The sequence below is a fragment of the Cynara cardunculus genome (assembly GCF_001531365.2).
Source record: "Cynara cardunculus var. scolymus isolate 2C chromosome LG 11, CcrdV1, whole genome shotgun sequence".
Classification (NCBI taxonomy): domain Eukaryota; kingdom Viridiplantae; phylum Streptophyta; class Magnoliopsida; order Asterales; family Asteraceae; genus Cynara; species Cynara cardunculus.
In genome coordinates, this window is record NC_037538.1 from 8919579 (window position 1) to 8937650 (window position 18072).

The 18072-nt window shown below is 35.3% G+C and overlaps 2 protein-coding genes across 2 annotated transcripts; one reads left to right on the forward strand and one right to left on the reverse strand.

Annotated features, from left to right (window-relative positions):
* Nucleotides 1–2866: 2866 nt before the first annotated feature.
* LOC112521073 (probable sucrose-phosphate synthase 1) lies at nucleotides 2867–9667 on the reverse strand. The gene is made up of 13 exons (XM_025129719.1): nucleotides 9485–9667; nucleotides 8857–8946; nucleotides 8206–8447; nucleotides 8052–8115; nucleotides 6748–7440; nucleotides 6447–6554; nucleotides 6083–6214; nucleotides 5821–5997; nucleotides 5632–5685; nucleotides 5179–5241; nucleotides 3650–4603; nucleotides 3247–3374; nucleotides 2867–3140 (listed from the first exon to the last, which is right to left on the reverse strand). The coding sequence occupies exons 1-13, from the start codon at nucleotides 9665–9667 to the stop codon at nucleotides 2867–2869; spliced, it is 3162 nt and encodes a 1053-aa protein (XP_024985487.1).
* A 2649-nt stretch (nucleotides 9668–12316) lies between these two features.
* LOC112521706 (B3 domain-containing protein REM10-like) lies at nucleotides 12317–17742 on the forward strand. Its single transcript, XM_025130701.1, has 6 exons — nucleotides 12317–12653; nucleotides 15654–15826; nucleotides 16696–16927; nucleotides 17013–17104; nucleotides 17337–17565; nucleotides 17678–17742. The coding sequence occupies exons 1-6, from the start codon at nucleotides 12317–12319 to the stop codon at nucleotides 17740–17742; spliced, it is 1128 nt and encodes a 375-aa protein (XP_024986469.1).
* Nucleotides 17743–18072: the final 330 nt, after the last annotated feature.

The following is an 18072-nucleotide window of genomic DNA, read 5'->3' on the forward strand; positions in this document are numbered from 1 at the left end:
CTCCACTCTCTCCTCCTCCTCCATCATCCCACAAACACAAAACCATATCGTCAATTACTTCATATAATTATATATATATATATATATATAAATATACATGTATGACGAGAGAATAATTCATAATCTGATCATTGATACTTACATGGTTGGTCGGTGGTGGTGGTGGTGGTGGTGGTGGCGCTGGAGAGGGTGAAATTGAATGGGTGTTTTGAGAAGAAAAAGTGAAGAAATCGAATTGGGTATTGAGGCAAATGAAGAAGAGAATGAGAAAGATTGCTGTGTACAAAAATGGTGATAATCTGTTTCCATTTTTCCAGCCATCTGTTGCCATGATTCTGGTGGTGGTAGCAGCAGCTAGGGTTTTTTAGAGAAAGATCTTCAAGCTCCCATCTTTTTCTGTATAACAAGTCAAATAAAAATTCGATACGTTGAGTCTTTTAACCGAAACATTTTTTTTTTAAGAAAATATTTTTTATGATGTTTTTACCAAATATAATTGCAATTACAGGCTGTCATTATTATTTCTAAAAATAAATAAAACACAAAACCAATGCCTTAATTTTTCGCAAAAACCAAATTAAAGATTGAATTATTTTGAATTTTTTATTCTATTAATTAATCAAAAAATGGTATTTAATGCATTTTTAAATTATCGATATTTTCAGGTTTGGAAAATATATAGTATCATAAAATGTTTATTTTCTTAATTAATTAAAATATTTAAATATTTAATATACATTTTGTCTGTAAGAAAACTGAATTTTTGAATCAGACGTTTTGGAGTCTGTATTTTCAATAAAAATCAAATACTAGTACCAGATAAGTGTTTTTTGAAAAAGAAAAAACAGTTTTAAACAATTTTTAAAATAAGATTAAATATTTTAAACTCAATAAGTAATTATTATTATTACAGAACACAATTATTTGTTATAATTAATACTTAATTTATTTTACAATGATGAGTATTAAAATTGAAATATTTATGAGCATAAATTAGTTATTTCTCTTATGAATCATTCAATCTGTCCATATTTTATAAAGTTGTCGTTAAAAATTAATTGTTTTTTAAGAATAATTATATTACACAATAAAAGTTTGGTTTTTATAACCTTTTTCCTATGATATTTATCAATATGTAATTTGAATAATATTCAGGTAAAAAGTTGATCACTAACAATCCGAACCGACTCCATATGAAACCTGTATCTACACCAACCAATGTGAGAATGCACATTTTTTACTTGCTCAACAGTTGAGGCTAGCCAAAGAGGGATCAAACCCGGGACCTGTATTATATTTGAACAAAGTTGTCTACCCTTTTGTCAACCGAGCTGCATGCCAGAGACATTATTTGAGTAATATTATAATTGAATTTGATAAAACTTTTAAAATTTGTTTCTTAAGAATATAACTGGTTAACTTTTTTTTAAAGTATATAATATTTATATACGACAAATGCAACAACTAAACTCACATACCTTCCTCACTTTTGGAGGCCAAAGTTACAATACTGCTAGGCCAAAGACTCTTTATATAACTAGTTAAGTTGTCTGACGTAGTTTTAATAACTAATTGTAACGTCTTTGTATAAAATATATGGCTATTGATTTTATAACTTAATTTTTTTTATTAAACAAGTTTGAACGATACATACGAGCAAAGAAATTTAAAGGATTTAACTCGAAAGAAACTAATATTAATTCTCAAACCATTATGTATAAATTTGTTTTAGAACCTTGTGAAGCTAGCTCAATTGACGATAATACTTGAGTTTTAGAGATTTTTCTCAGAAGTCACATGTTCAAGTCCTGCAAGTTACTGAGAATTTCTTGATTGTTCTCCAGAGTCTGTAGAATTAGTCAAGATATAGTACTGACCGAACACCCATTGTTAAAAAAAAAGGTTATAGAGATTGCTTTTAGTAGCTATCTTCTCCACATAACTACATGTCATGTGATATGAATTATAATGGGTTGATGTACATATGGCCTAAAATTCAAAGGAAATTAATTAAGTGATCCATTAAAATTGTGTGCTCATGTGTATTGTTTTATAAAATTATATCTATTTTTTTAGTAAATTTGGATATCTGATTGTTTATACATAGCACCTGATCCTCTAGATAACTAAATATAACTAGTTTGAAGTCATCGTAGATGAACTGTATGACCATAAAGATTCTGATAACGTCTTAATTCAAACAGAAAAATGGGACTTCCACTGCATTCCTTAATTTCACTCTTAACTAATTATATCCAATTTGTACATCATTCAGCCATCAGAGGAAGTTTTAGAGGCAAGTAAAAATGTGTTTGACAAGCCACAAGGGTGATGCCTGATTGTTTAAAGCTTGACTTCAAAGGTGAAAAATATCAAGAGATCTCATGTTCAAATCCAAGGAGGAATAAAAATCCCATTGTAGTCACGGAGATTCAAATGCGGTGACTCCGGGCTATCTACAAAGCAGGTGGTCGTCCTGTGATTAGTCGGCTCACATAGCGGTTTGGATATCCAGGTTAATAAAAAAAAATGTGTTTGACAAAAAAGTCTTATATTATATGGTTGACAAACTTTTAATGTTCCTTCAATAATTTATAACGACAGCATTCTACACATCCTCCTAAAAATAGAAACGATACATAATTATATATAAAACAAGAAGCTAACCTCACTAATTACTTCAACTATGAGATGTTTTTACGACCTCGATACCTCTCGATCGACTCGGTTTTTTCAGCGTATGTTTTTGTTTTCTGTTCGAAAATATCTGACTCAAACTCGAGACTTAATTTCTAGTTCGTAATCAAGTTAATTACGAGCTAGATACAGGCTGGGATTACGAATCTAGAATCTTTTGTGCAAGAATTTAGACCTTTAGAGTTCCTAGTTTCTCCATCGCATCGCTTAGTTGATTTTTCTTGCATCCGTCGGCTAGAACGACATTAGGACTATCGAAAGTAATAACATGTTCGAGAGGATAGCTTCGGTTGTTATGGAGTTTTTTAGATTCGTTGCAAACATCTTTTATCACCAATGTTTTATGTATTCCACCGCGTAAACATTCGTAATCGGTGTCCCCGTAATCTCCCACGATAACGACAGTACTTGACAAGTTTATGCCCCATCTAACGTGCAAGTACCTGAAGATATATAAAAAAGTTTTAGTAGCGAATCGACGCAATAAATAACTTTTTTACGAATAAAAAACAAATCCCGAAAAGGAAAACGGCTTACAACGAAGAATACCTGAGGGCTTGGGCTCGAGAAGCAACCATAGGTATCACATTCAGTTTCGTACCGTTGTGGCAATATATAGCTTGACAACGAAGAGCTTGTTTTCTCAAAAACTCCCGAAGGTCCTTTACGGGTGGTATCTGCAAAATATATATAGTCCGCTTCTTTTACAAACTCAATAATCCGTATAAACTTACACACAAATTTTCATATGTACGAAAATGCAGTGTTTGTGAACGTTGTTTTATATATGAAACATTCAACACTGTTTTTTCTCCTAATTGTTTGGGAGGCTCGACTCTACGGTAACCCCAGGTACCTTTGGGCTAGAGACCCTTATATTAGTTCCTATTAGATTGTCTAAGAGCTATAATCAGAAATCTTCCAAAGAATAATAGATCTAATGATAACTTACAGATTCCGAGTCCTTTATTCTGAATGTAAAACAATGTCTCGAGTCTGAGTCGTCTGCGACAACGAATTCTTGATCTTTCTTTCTTTCTCTAATAGAAGAAGCCCAATGAACTAAAGTATTCTTCAGGTGTTCTCCTCCCCAACGATAATCGATATGCGAAGAATAATCAGAATCCATGACTAACTGAAGACTCTTCTGACTTCCTTCGGAACTAGAAGGCGGATAAAAGATCTCGCTACCGCTATTGCAAATCAAAGCATCAAATTCCGAAAGACCGATTTTACTAGATTTCAGAAAAGAACGTAACTCAGATATCGTTGCAGCCGTTGATAGTATTAGTCCTACAGATTCTCCTTTCTTCTCTACTCTCACAATTTCTATGACGATATTCAAAAGTTCGACAAAATCTTTAGTCATGCCACAATCTACAGCGACAACGAAGATAGATTTCTTCCTGCGTAATCCCGGGAACTCGAGTTTATCTTGAGATCCAATCTTTGCTAAAGTTTCCTTCTTGCTTCCTCCGAGTTTCTCCAGTTTTAGCGATAATTTTGCTAGAAGATCTAGCTTTTTCCCGACGCTAGATTTGGTCTTGATTGAATGGGAATTCTTGTCGGGATTCTGAGAGTTGTCGCTGGTAGTTCCTTGATCATGTATCACGCCATCTAATGAAATCTTTAAGTCGTTTAGATCTCTTAGAGAATCTTCGGGTGATTGTGCTTCTGAATACTCGTATCCAACGGCACTACTTTCCCATTGTGGATGGCGTGGTTTGCAACATGCTATTCGAGCTAGATAAGTCTTGCAATGCTCCGGCCACGAGAAAAGATGAATGTTTTTCAAACCGTTTTGTTTACATCTCGCCCAAAGTTGCTTATCTGCTACGAGCTTCAAAAGTGCATCTGTGATCGATTGTTGATTGTGTGGATCAATTAGCAACCCGTTATCAAGAGCCTGTTGTGATTTCGGTTTCAGTATTAGAAACTAATGAAACATAGTTTTCTAAACTTCAATCAAATAGACAACAATCCCCGCTACAACAAAATTGGTTTTATACGGCGTCAAATACATCTAAATGTCAGACATTTTATAGGACTAAGTTTATAGTAGCAAACAGTGTGCATCATATGTGAAATTGTTACAATAAATTAATCGGATGTTTTTGAGTGTCCTAACAAGTTTTTAGGTCACGTTGGAAACAAATTTCCTATTAGTTTTTCTCGTGGACATTTTTTAGAATTGTCCTATTAACATATCTTTTTATATGACACTTGTTTTAAAAGGACAATTTATCAATAACGTCAAATAAAAAAACTAATAACATGTTTTATTTTAAAAGTGTCTTGAGAAATTATTAGGACTCCAAAAACAGCATATCAACTTACTGTAACTTTTAGACATATGATTCACAATTGTTTGGTCCTATAAACTTAAAGTCTTGTAATGCAGTTTATTGAATCATGTAGACATATCTGAAGTGTTACAGCCGATTTTGTTATAGTCTCTGTCTAGGAATCAAGAAAATGCACCTTTTGGATATCAACAGGACCTCCGTTTTTAGTCGCCACCATCGGCAAGCCATATGCTGCTGCCTATTCAGAACAACATTAATTCAGGTCGGATCAGGAAGTACTTGCTCCCTTGCTGGTACTTTTAGATTCTAAAGTAAAATTTTAACTTGAGGGGCCGTTTATCAAACGCTTACCAGGTAAGTACTTATCGCGTGTCACTTACCTTACCGGGTGAACATGACAAGGACCGACAATCTTACTCTGTAAGAGACATAGCAAAGACCAAGAATCTTTTTCGGTAAATGAGGAAAAAGACTCTTACCAACAATCTGGTTTGACGACCTAAGATTTTTACCCGATAAAGTAAGGGTGGTAACTCTTGCAAATAAACGCTTACCTAGTAAGAGCTCGTTAAAAATCCCCTTATTTGATCTTTAAAACGAGACAATAAAGGGAAAACTAGGAAGACACCTCTATTAGAGTGAGACCAAAAGGCTCAATGAATGCTGGATTGATGAACACACCCTACATACGAGTAACAAAGCGAAAATCGTCAAGACGAAAATCTAATTAACAACGATATGTTATTACCACAAGATAATATAAAACCGATTTTGTTGCAATGGAATATCTTAATCATATTGGCTTTAGAAGTACTACCTTTGTCCTTGCTGCTAGGCGATATATATCAGGAACTTCTGATTGCTTATGGTGTTTCGGATACGAAACTTGACCGTACATATCATATTTATCGATCAACTTCAGAATCGAAACTAAAACTGCTGAATTTGTGGTAGACATTTCGTCAATAGCGTCACGATTTCCCATTATCAATGTCTGCAGTGAAGTATGTAAAGATAAATGAAATTAACATCATAAAAACGAAGAGCGAAAATGAAAAAAGAAACCAACGAATACGTACGAGGTTTGCAAGCTCCCTCAAAGGACGACACTCTCCAAAAGCTTTCACCAAAGTGGTCAAGTTCTTTTTCGGATCGGGTCTTGCAAGGGCCAGGATTATAGGCTTGTGTGGATTCGTAAAGAATCGCATAATCTGTCAAATGTAATACCAGAAATTGTCGTTATCTTCTTCGATAAACTTATAATGATCATTAACATTCAATCAGATACCAAAGGTTGTTGGTCCAGTGGTATCTGTACTACCGGTAGAGTCCAGCCTCGTAGAAGATCAAGGGTTCATACCTCATTAAAGATGAGGAGTGTGTGTGAGTATTTATAGAAAAAACATTCAACCAGATCTTGGTGCATTCTGCTTATTAACAAACCTCGGACCAAACGGGTGGGTCTGGAGTCGTTGAACCATCTTGATTTCCGTCTGGATCTTCGTCTTTATGTGGAACGATATGCTTAAACTCCATTCCTGGAGGTATTACCTGAAACCCAATAAGTCATAAGCAAATTTAGCGCCAAACTAACTATATATATATATGTCGTCTAAATGTTACAATAGACTGCTTTTTGGAACTTAAGTTTATAGATTACAAAACATTTAGACATGTTTGATATCCTATAAAAACGATTTTTGCTATAGTGATTGAACATGGTTTGGGGTAAGAAAATACTTACGACCGGACGGGGCATGAACCGGCCAAAACATCCCACATTCCGTCTGTTTCTAGCTCGTAGTTTTCGCTCTAGAACAGGATCAAACCCATCGTACAAACCCCATTGCTCATCTATCTCTTGCCGGGTGCTAGTAATAATCACTTCTGATGCATCGATCGTTATCTCCTCAGCCTCTATCCGCCGCATAATTCTATAAGTCGTATTGATATCATCCTTCGATTGCCGTCCTTGTTTCAAGATTTGTTCGAGTTTATCTCGTCCAAGTGAATGGCCCGTAAATAGCATCGGGACATTCAAAGCACCCGATAAAAGAGCAGCAGCATTGCCTGCATCTGCGTAATGTCCGTGAATCGAAGCGGGCCAAACGGGTTTTCCATCACCAATTTGGTCAGCGAGAACTTTCGACATCTGTAAAATGTAACTCAACGCACCATCAACGAACTCAGAAATGTGTGGCCAAAGGAGTTCTTTCGGGATATATTTATCTTTTGGACCGAATGGTATACGGATTATGTATGCACCACTGCTCTCGCCACTTTCGCCTTCATCTATGTTAAGTGGATTTAGCATTTCGGTTGGTTCTCCATAAGACCAATCGACACCGGGTGCCGATACTTGTCGAGTTAGCAAATCTACTCGATAAACCCCGGGCATTGCGCCTAATGCCCTTGCTAGTTCTACTACATACTTCACCTGTAAAATTAGATGTGTTAGCAGAACATAAAAGTCTATTGTATGCGGTCGCTACATAAAACTTCATCGGCAAATAGGTATTTGAGCTATTGCCGATGACAATTTGTGTTGCGACCGCTCACATTTTACAATAAAACCGACTTTATAGGACTCTAAATAGGTCTAAATTAGTTTGTAGGGACTTAAGTTTAAATGACCAAATAATTGTATGTCCTATATATAGGTATTACAATAAGTTGATAGAATGTTTGAACGTCTTAACAAGTTTTATAAGACATTTTTGTAATAAAATGTTTAATTGGTTTTTTAATAGGACACTTACGATAATTTTTCTATGAACATGTCGATTCTTCTATAAGACAATTTTCCAAATAATGTCATATAAAAAGACTAATAGGACGTTTTATTTAAAAAATATCCTAAACAACTTGTTAGGACGTCCAAAAAAATCGTATCAACTTATTGTAATACTTTGACATAAAACACACAATTTCGGTCCCATAAACTTAACTCGTATAGATGTATCATATATGACATTTAGACATTTATGACGTCTTATAAGAACGATATTGTTGTACTGGTCAAATGATCAAACTATAGATAAAGGTTACCTGTCCACCCGTATCAGAATCGCGGCCTAGCTCCATGTTTTCGCCACGAATCAGACCATGAAGACTGGATAAAAATTTCGGTTTTATGAAACACATACGATAAATTATAACGAAAACAAATATTATTGAAGATTAAAATAAGAAAAACACATGCCTGATTAATACGATGTAGAGTTTCTTTTCCTTTTGTTGAGTAGCAAAGTTGTTGAACACGTCAACCGAATTAACCCGTTTCAATCCGCCTTTAGGGCTAACGCCCATTGGCGAAAGATCTTTAACCGTTTCCACTTTCTCTCCTTCGGATAACTCTTCTGACATATCAACAATCAACGCTTTAGAAATCATCCCTTGTCCGCTTTCTAGTTTCTGTCTATGTTGAGATTCTTTGCCTTCTAGCTACATATCCAAAACAAAAAGGCGTTTTTAAACGAAGAACACAACATCAAGAAAGTAGAGGTTCTACGATCACAATGGAGTTGCAAATGAATGTCGTTCATATGTTCATAGATCGTATAATTGTCTATAAACAAGTTTATAAAGTTCGAACTTTATGTGATAATAACCAAGTAAAAATTGTTAAATTGAGTTCGAACATTCGTAAAATATTCTTAGAACCCATTTGAAAAAATTAGTCAAGCTTGAGGATTAAGATACTATTTTTTTTCGTGTTGGAACCAAGACAATTTGCTAGTCGAGTTCACTCGTTAGCACTCTACTTGTATCGAGCCTTGGGCTCGATAATGACTTGATCAGTGACAACCTTCAACTTCGTTTTTTTAATAAACATAAAGAACCAATAACAAACCTGTTTCTTTTTGCGAGCTAAATTCCAAATCCTCCAACACATATTCTCTAATCTTGTGTTTCGTTCTTGTGAATCCCGAATAGACGAGGCCTGCAAATATTTGAAATGTAGATGTTTGTTATTTCGATGATTTATCAACCCTTTATCATATAGAAATAGTCTAAAAGTAAGAAACCATGAAAACCAGTTTATATGCGTTGTTTCATAGATGAACCAACAAAATATGACTATTGAATGTTGTTTCATAGCTAAAACTTTATGAAATAATTTACAAGTAAATAAACACCAAAATATATTTATACAGGAAACATACATTCATATTTACTGAGAAAAAAAAAAGATATATGAAACAATATAAATCACAGCTTCAAATCGAACTGGTTGATCTTCATGCTTTTAGATACTTTTTATATGATTTGCAGTGTTACGATAAATTTTATAAAACGTAAAATATATAATTTTCTGTTAAATGAACCTATTTAGAGAAAATAAGATAAATACAGCATTTTTGTAATTATTATAAAACTATAATCATAATAATTTGTTGGTTGATTGGATTATGATCCAAATATATTTTTGATTAAATTAATTGTTTCCAATAAAAAATATATTAATTAGGGTTACGTACCATGGCCCATGAGCGACGAAGATCGGTCTCATCAAATTTCGTGATAACTTCTTCGACGAAGTAGCGAGTGGGGCTAAATTTCCCTCTTTCCCTCAACATCAACGACGAATTCTTGTCTTCAAGCCCTGGACCCACATCCAGGATCGCTTCCAGGTAACTGTTGATCCAATCGTTTCCCGCCATTTTTACCTTTTTCAATCACTATGATTTCTCTATTGCATATCGATTGATTGATGCATGTATGAATCCAATGCGCTAGGTTTTGATGAATTTCTTGTTTGTTTGATTGAGGTTTGATGACGAATTTTTTGTGATGAAAATGTGTGAACTGAGACAATGTCTAGATTCGGTTTGGCTGTTTGTAAACGAGTGATTAACGTTTAGCGATGAATTGGGAGGAATATGGCGAGTGATTATGAATAATGGAGGAGAGAGAGAGTTTCGCAGGGTGTACGGAAAACCCGCCATAGGACTTGCTAATGCATGATAACGCATCCGGTTTATCCGACTTTCATAATCGGGTTGGATCGAGTTTGATTTACTCAGGGTCATCGATCACGACCACGGAGAAATGTGATCGTCGGTGAGAAATCGGATTAATGACTACTGTAAGAGGAGAAAGAGTAGTAGGGACTGATATTGCCGTAATTATAAATTAGGGACTAAACGTGCAATTTTCCAAAGGTACACTACCTAAATCATGACATTGATGAACCGAATCGTCTTGAAAGTGCCTCCTGTAATTAATACATACTGAACCCTTCCTTCTATAATCAATCAATGAGAGATTGACCCTTTCATTTCAATGGAACAGAAAAAATCTTGAAGTTCCACGAATGCATTATGTTAAAATCCATTTGGTGATCGATTGACCATTTTAACCATTGCTCTTTCATTACAAAGTAGTTATAATGTAAGAAGAAACATGTAACACCAAACTTAAACATTTGTTCTTTCAAAATTACTGATCATTATTGCCGGTTATTATGTCTTTGGTTATCTTCTCTAAGAATTGGTATTTGTTTGTAATGAAAAGCAAAATCAATCCTGTGTGGGTAATTTATATTCATTAACATCTTATATTTTTAGTTATTTGTTGACCCTAGATTTCTTTTTCTTATTGTTATTATTATCAAGTCACAAGAAACAAATTGTGTAATAAGCTGCTGACTGCCATGAGAGCTCCTCCAAGCAAGTGCAAACCTCCTGCCTGCTTCTTCAAATTCATTCAACCTGGTCTCAAGTGCAAGTTGGTCAATCTCTCTCTCTCTCTCTCTCCAAAATCTGTTAATTGGTAGTGTAATATATATATATAGTGAGAGAGGAGGTTTGAAATACAAACAACATGTAATTCTTACAAACCATAACCAACACGTATACTAGGAAACTGTCGAGATATTTATGGACAATAATCATGATTCATTCCATGATCGAGATATTTATAGAAGATGATAAGGTTCATTCATTATGATTATGGCTTTAGATTAGAAAACAATCGAGATATTTATAGAACCAAATATTTATTAGACTAGATGGACGGTTAAGATTGGTTTGTAAGAATTACATTGTTTGTATTTTAAACCTCCTCTCTCTATATATGTTGAAAGAGGATGGTGCCTCTTGCAATTTCAGTGTATGATCTTGTCAGGCACGTTGGAACCATTTCCTTGAATTGCTGCCCATTGGGTATTTGTATGTATTGATTGGTTGTACATTTGTATTGGAGTTACACTTCACGCGTTAGCTTGGACCCTGATAAACCACTTTGTCCACTGCTCTCTCTTCTCAGATGCCTTATATACAGTGATGAATTGAACATCTGAACACTCTGCAAGTTTTGCTTTACATATATGACGCTCTTCTAGAAAAGGAGTCCATTTTTCCTTTTGAATATGAAAAACATCTTTGCAGGTTCATAATGGAGATGAGATTTTTCAAACATGGACTACTAATTACATCGGACAAAATTATTATTAGATTGAAATTGTTCATGGGTAAAAATTAACAACATTAATATCTATTCAATTTTTATTATTAGATTGAAATTGTTCATGGGTAAAAATTAACAACATTAATATCTATTCAATTTCAAGCTAAGGGCCTGGTTGGTAAATGTTGAATGATTTGGCACTGAATGATGAAGAAGCTTCGTATGATTTAGTGCAGAATAAAAAGTTGTTGTTGGTAAGTGTTTTGAATGTACAGGCTGAATGACAGAAAGTTACTATTTGAACTCTCTGTATGATTTTAGTACCGAATTAAAAATGGTTTATTGGAAACTGTGTTCTGAATTAAACAATTAGCTTGCATATGTATAACTTTGCAAATATTGATTACAAGTATAAATTACCGTATTTCACTTTGCTAATATAAATTATAAACATGATATTAGTTGCCCAAAACAACATATCATACTAATCCTATATGTGACTTTGAAAATGTATGTATCATGATGCATATGGTTAATTTATTATTTTTATTTTATTCAAGTAACACAAACAACATATATTGTCATAATATTAGTTTATTACATAAGCAAGTGTTAGTTTATTAGAATATCAATTACTAAAGCAATTTTAGCTTGGTTGATCTTTCTCATCCATGTGTTTGTTGAATGTCAACTTGTTTTAATTGCTCTTAATATCAACTTTTTATGCTTTGGTGGTATTATATAGCTTTTCATTGTTGTTTTTAAAGTAAATTAAATACACCTACAAATTGCACATTATGAATATATTATGGTCAAATGGATGGGGAGTCGTATTCGTTCCCTAACGTCATGACTTGCCATGACGTCATGACAACTGTAGTACTTACATATTGTATGTGCATATGTTGCAGTCAATACCTAAAGCATTCACCAAACATTTGAAAAGCAGAAGGAACAACAAAACTGCCATATTAAAAAGAGGGGGTCAAAAATGGCCGGTGAAGATTGTTGACCATTGGGTGTTTGGAGAAGGTTGGGAAACTTTTGTGAGAGGAAATGGTGTGCAAGATTTTGATTTTGTGTTTTTTAAGCATGAAGGGGATTTAGTTTTCGATACCATCGTCTTCAATGCTAGTTGTTGTGAAAGGGACTATCCAAGCAATAAAGTTACGATAATCGAAGCAGAAAAAGCATGCCCAGAAGCAAAATCTTTACGTAACTGTATAATTGACACCTCCGGTGAGTTCATTTTTTCCATATCCTTGATGCAAATTTTATTGAAACCCATTAAGATTTGAGTTTGTATCAAAAGTGCTAATGAATGTGGACACGAATTTGTAGCATCAAAGAAAATCCCCAAAGGGAAGGATACATACACCACAAGGATCTCCAGTTTTTCCAAATTTGGTGACTACCCTTGTTTTAGAACCACTGTGTTTCCCTATATTGCATAAATGTCTGTGTTGTCAAGTATATACCATGTGCGCAATACAACGATGATTATACAGAGTGCATAGTGATACGCAACAAGTTAGTAATAGACTAATGTTGGCCCAAATGATTGATGGTCCTAAAGTGTGGAGGCTTTATACTAGAAGGCTCAAGGGTAGTGGGGAAAAAGGAATGTGATCTGGCAAAGTTATTTAGGCCTTTTTTTTTATTAACCTGGATATCCAACCCACTATGCGAGCTGACTAATCCCAGGGTGACCACCTGCTTTGCAGATAGCCCGGAGTCACCGCATTTGAACCTCCGTGGCCACAAGGGGATTTTTATTCCTCCTTGGATTTGAACCTGGGACCTCCTGGTACTTTTGACCTTTGGAGCCAAGCTCAAACCAATCAAGCACCATCCTTGTGGTTAAGTTATTTAGGCCTTGGGAGTAGAGAAGTTAGATATATATAGTGGAGTGCTGGGGTGTGGAAAAAGGGAGAGGAAAATCTCCAATTTTGGGGCGGCTCTGAGCTTCATAGCTTTGAAAGAGGGTTATACCCTGGAAATCACTTTTTATTGATGTTCCTTCTTTGACTACTCTTATTATCAATCTATCCATTCATCTTCTTCATTAAAATTTTGTTGTCGGTTTGAGTTTCTCAACACCCTAGGACCTCTAGTTTTGCCAAATTTGGTAAGTACCCTTGTTCCAGAACCACTGTGTTTCCATATATGGCATAGAGTTTGTGTTGTCAAGTGTATACATGTTCAATGCAACTTTGATCATGCTCAGTGCATAGATAGCCTTACCCTTTGACACTTAAGCACTTATGTATGTATATGATGTATGAGTATAGATTTGTTAACCAATGTGGATTTGTTCCCATATGTTCCTTTCCAAAGGTATATGAATTGGACAATAGGAACTATTAAATGATTTGGAGGATGAACAACAGTTGTAAATTTAATGAAGCATGACAAGAGCTATGTCTGCATAGAAGGAATACAAGACTTGCTAATTGCAAATGGCTTGAAGTAGGTAGACGAGATCATGCTTGAACTTGTTGGGAATGGAATAAGCCTCTCATGAACATCCATACTGAAACCTCCTAGTTTCTCTCCATAGTATATAAGTTGTAGCTTACAGCAAATCAGTGCATCAAGACATGATTTTTGATGAAACTTGCATAACATGGTAGATTCACGACTGATTCAGGACTTCGTTGATTCAACAGAATACCAAAGTCGAAACCATGTTTGATTCACAATTTGTTGATTCCAAAGAATACCAAAGATGAATCATGATCTCACAACTTTGTTGATTCAAAGAATACCAAAGATGAATTGAGAGAGTTGGTGATCGGGTGATAGCTGTGACGACGACAGTGGTGGGATGGTGGTTGGGATTGGGTGGGTATGATGGCGACAATAGTTTCATGGTGGTTAGTGGTGGGTTGGGGTAGGGTGGGGTGGGGGTGAATGGCAATTGTGACGGCGACAATAATGGTGTGGTGGTGGGGGTTAGGTTAGGGGCGTGACAGTAACGGTAGTAGCATGGTCGTAGTAGGGGATGTGCATTGAGTGACCGGGGGATGGGTGGGTGTAATAACAATAGTAGGGGCNAGTAGGGATATGCCGTGAGTGATCAGGGATGGGTAGGTGTGATGACAGCAATAGCGACATGGTGGTTAGTGTTGGGGGTGGGTGGGTGGCGGCGACAGTAGTGGTGGTGGGTTAGGGGTGGGGCATGACGAACAATAGTAGCATGGTTGTGGTGATGTAATTCAACTCCTTCCATTATGCCAAGGAATGGTGAATTCATTAATTTGTGGAATTCAATGGAATTGAAGGATTCCATTCATTTCAAGAAATGAATCAAACAAAGGAATTGGAATTTGGTCAAAGGAATTTGTCATTTCAATTCCATCAAATTCCTTTCGAATTCCGCGAACCAAACGGCCCCTAAGTTTTATTAGTCAATCAATCCGAATAAAATCAGAACAACAACATTATATTTAAAGACTAGAAATCCTAGATAGATAAGGAAACCAAATATATATCCAAGGGCAAAGGGAAAAGATATTCATTCTGAATCCTAAAAGTTTAAATTCTAAACTCTGAAAGAAATTTAAAAAATATCCTGACAAACGGAGAAGTGTAGATTTGACCCCTGAAATCCACTTGGAAAAGTGTATATTTTTGCCAAAATCGACATTGTTGACCTTCGTGTATTTCAAATAGGCCATAAACTCTCATTTTTCTCATACTGTGCATCAGATAGTTGACACTTCTTTTGAAGCATATAATTATATACAGAAAATACTCATGTACGCTCCTCATCTTTGGTTAAGTTTGAACCCTTGAGCTCCTGAAAGGTTGGGCTCTACCAGTTGAGGAAGCTCTAAACAGTAGTTGCTAATGGAACCCAAAAGAACGTCGTTTGAATGATCTTTGTATAGCAGCAAGGATACCATAATGTTACAGCCAAGCCGTAAGGTTACACCCTTGTAAAACTGGTGATAAATTGGCAAATAAGTTTGTGATGAAATGGTTGATAATTCTTCTTTAATTGAACTATAAAAAATAAGCAGGATGTAATGTTGCTTTATTAACAGGGTGCAATCTTTTGCGGTTTGTGGAACTGCAACTTTTGCCTTTGTAAGAAAGTCAAAGACATCTTCTTATGTACTATGCATGGAATGTTGTGTAAGAAGTTGCTTACATTCAGTTTTATGTTTGTCATTTTTTTTCATATTTATACATGTTATAATCTGGAGCATGTTCCTAATTTATGTTTTTGTGAAGGCTCAGAAACTGGAAACAAGTTGATCCGCTGTCATAGTGAAGCAGACGGCTCAAATTTGATAGACATATCAATGAAGTCCCTCCTCAAGGCTGAAGGAACTAGGATTCCTGATCAAAATCATCATCCTTGCTTCATTCGCACTTTGAAATCAGCTACCTCCAAACATAAATTGGTAACTACATGGTACTCCATCCCCCCCCCCCCCCGGGCCACAAAAGAATCGCGGCACATTTTGACATTTGAGGAAAAAACGTTGATGTTCAGTTTATAAAAATCCATATAAACTGAGTTCAATAAGTCAATTGACCTCACTAGACAAAATGTACCCTTCTGCTGTAGCGGGTGACATTCTTCTTCTTTTGTTTAATTGTAGCAAACGTGCGCATTAATGTTTTGGTGTTGCAACTGCCAACCGTTTTTACTAGGTCAAATGGATTAAATAATGGAGAGATGACTCTCAGAAATGGTCAAACACAAATGCTGTGGATGGTTTACTTAAAAATCATGTTTGAGAAGATACTCTCACATAGGACCAGGATGGAATGACTTTTGTATTTGTGAATGGCCTAAGAGAAGAAGACTGTTTTAAGCTTGAACTCTTCCGAACTGGAATCAAGCCTGTAGTAAATCTTTTATCGTAGGATATTATCATCATATTTCTTTTATTCACTCAGGTGACATATTTGACTTTTTGAAGTCAAACATAATACTTCCTTATTTTGAAAATTGATATGCTTTTGTTACAAATTTATGATAACCTATATATTTAGTAGTATTTGGTTAAAAATGTACCGTGTTTATCAAATTTTACTTGATCTTTCAAGGAATAGAACATCAATTTTGAGGTTGAAAGTTAGCTCGTTTGACCTCCAAACTCTACATCTTGTCCCTCTCTTTTGCATTAGATCTTAGAACCAAGCTGTTTGAGTGTCATAGAACGGTGGAAAACTGAAGGCTTAAATTGTCATTGTCATGGCATCTCATACTTGTTCTGTAGTTGATCTTTAAGAAATGTGAAAATGGTTGATCTGTTTGATGTAGTATCTGCCGAAGGCCTTCGCATTATCGAATGGATTAATTAATGGAGAAATTATCCTAAAAAATGTGGAAAATGAAGGTTCGTGGAAAGTTAACATGACTAACTATTGTGGCGAGGTCTTCTATGTTCATCATGGATGGCGTGAATTTTGTATTGCAAACGGTTTAGAGCAAGGTGATAGTTTTCAGTTTGAGCTCATTAAGAAAGGGGAAAAGCCTGTTGCCAATATTTCAAGTATGCATATATTAAAATTAATTTACAAGCTGTCACTTGTTTTCATTTATAAGATTTCCTAAAACAAAACAATTTTGTGCCTCAGGAATATCAAAGAAAACCCCAATGGTGAATGCTGCTCACAATCCTTGTTTCAAGTCCACCGCTACTCCATATAGCATCAAGAACTCTCTTGTGGTAATTCAACTTAAATATTGCAGCTGTTATACCCATATTTTTTATGACCATGGGCTTCTTAGAAGTTGATTCCACCTAGATGGGTTTGAACTTGAGTCTATGTGCTTCATGAGTCACCAAGTGAAACTGTAATCTGCTAGGTCCACTCTTGAGGTTAGATGCTATACTCATATGATAATGTTGGTTTTACTAAGTGTATCAATGGTTGTACCATTGTTTTTTATGTTTGCAGAATATTCCATCGGATTTTGCAAGATCAAATGGATTGGACAAAAGAAACTGTGAAATGATTGTGATGGATGAAAAGCGAAGGCTTTGGCCAACAAAACTCTGCTGCAAAGATAATCGTGTCCGTATAAAGGGATCTCGGGAAATGCAGATTGCAAATGGATTGAAGGAAGGAGATGAGTTCTTATTTGAACTTGTTGACAAAGGAAACAAGCCTCTTATGAACTTCCACAGTAATCTCTCTCTCTCTCCCCCTTTTAACCTTCAAGTTACCCAGGATTTAATGTGTGTTCCCTATCAAGTGATTAGCATTTCAGAGCATTATAATTGCCATTTTGATCTTAGACAACCAACATACTCCGGAAATGGGGAAAAAACTAGAACTTCAATTTGAAAAATCAGCAAACTGAAGAACAATGAACAAAGCAGTAGTTTGGCAACTGGGGCGTTTTTTTCAATGTTCTCTAATGGTGGTAAATCGGTAATGTTGTTACACTTCTTTTTGCCGATTCGAGTATCTGTCTTCTTGCGTTGCACAAGTATGTTGGATTTCAGAAATAATAGTTGGAAAAGCTAATCACTTGTACAATTTGTAGGTCACATTTCTCTTCTTTTTCTTATGTGGTTTGATATTACATAGGGTAAGCATACGATGCCACTAAATGTAACATCAAACTTATACCTTATGATGTGGCATTGTAATGTGGTATGATAGTGAGTCCTATTTTCTATTTTTCCTA

Excerpts from the sequence above, each read along its gene's own strand:
- LOC112521073 (XM_025129719.1), bottom strand. The coding sequence starts at position 9,667 with ATGGCGGGAAACGATTGGATCAACAGTTACCTGGAAGCGATCCTGGAT. Across the intron at positions 5,242-5,631 it reads TTGGTCTCACTCTAATAGAG|GCAGCAGCATATGGCTTGCC; the intron begins GTGTCTTCCTAG and ends TGTTCTGAATAG. Across the intron at positions 4,604-5,178 it reads GTCCTGTTGATATCCAAAAG|GCTCTTGATAACGGGTTGCT; the intron begins GTGCATTTTCTT and ends AAATCACAACAG.
- LOC112521706 (XM_025130701.1), top strand. The coding sequence starts at position 12,317 with ATGTTGCAGTCAATACCTAAAGCATTCACCAAACATTTGAAAAGCAGA. Across the intron at positions 12,654-15,653 it reads CTGTATAATTGACACCTCCG|GCTCAGAAACTGGAAACAAG; the intron begins GTGAGTTCATTT and ends GTTTTTGTGAAG. Across the intron at positions 17,566-17,677 it reads GCCTCTTATGAACTTCCACA|ACAACCAACATACTCCGGAA; the intron begins GTAATCTCTCTC and ends TTTTGATCTTAG.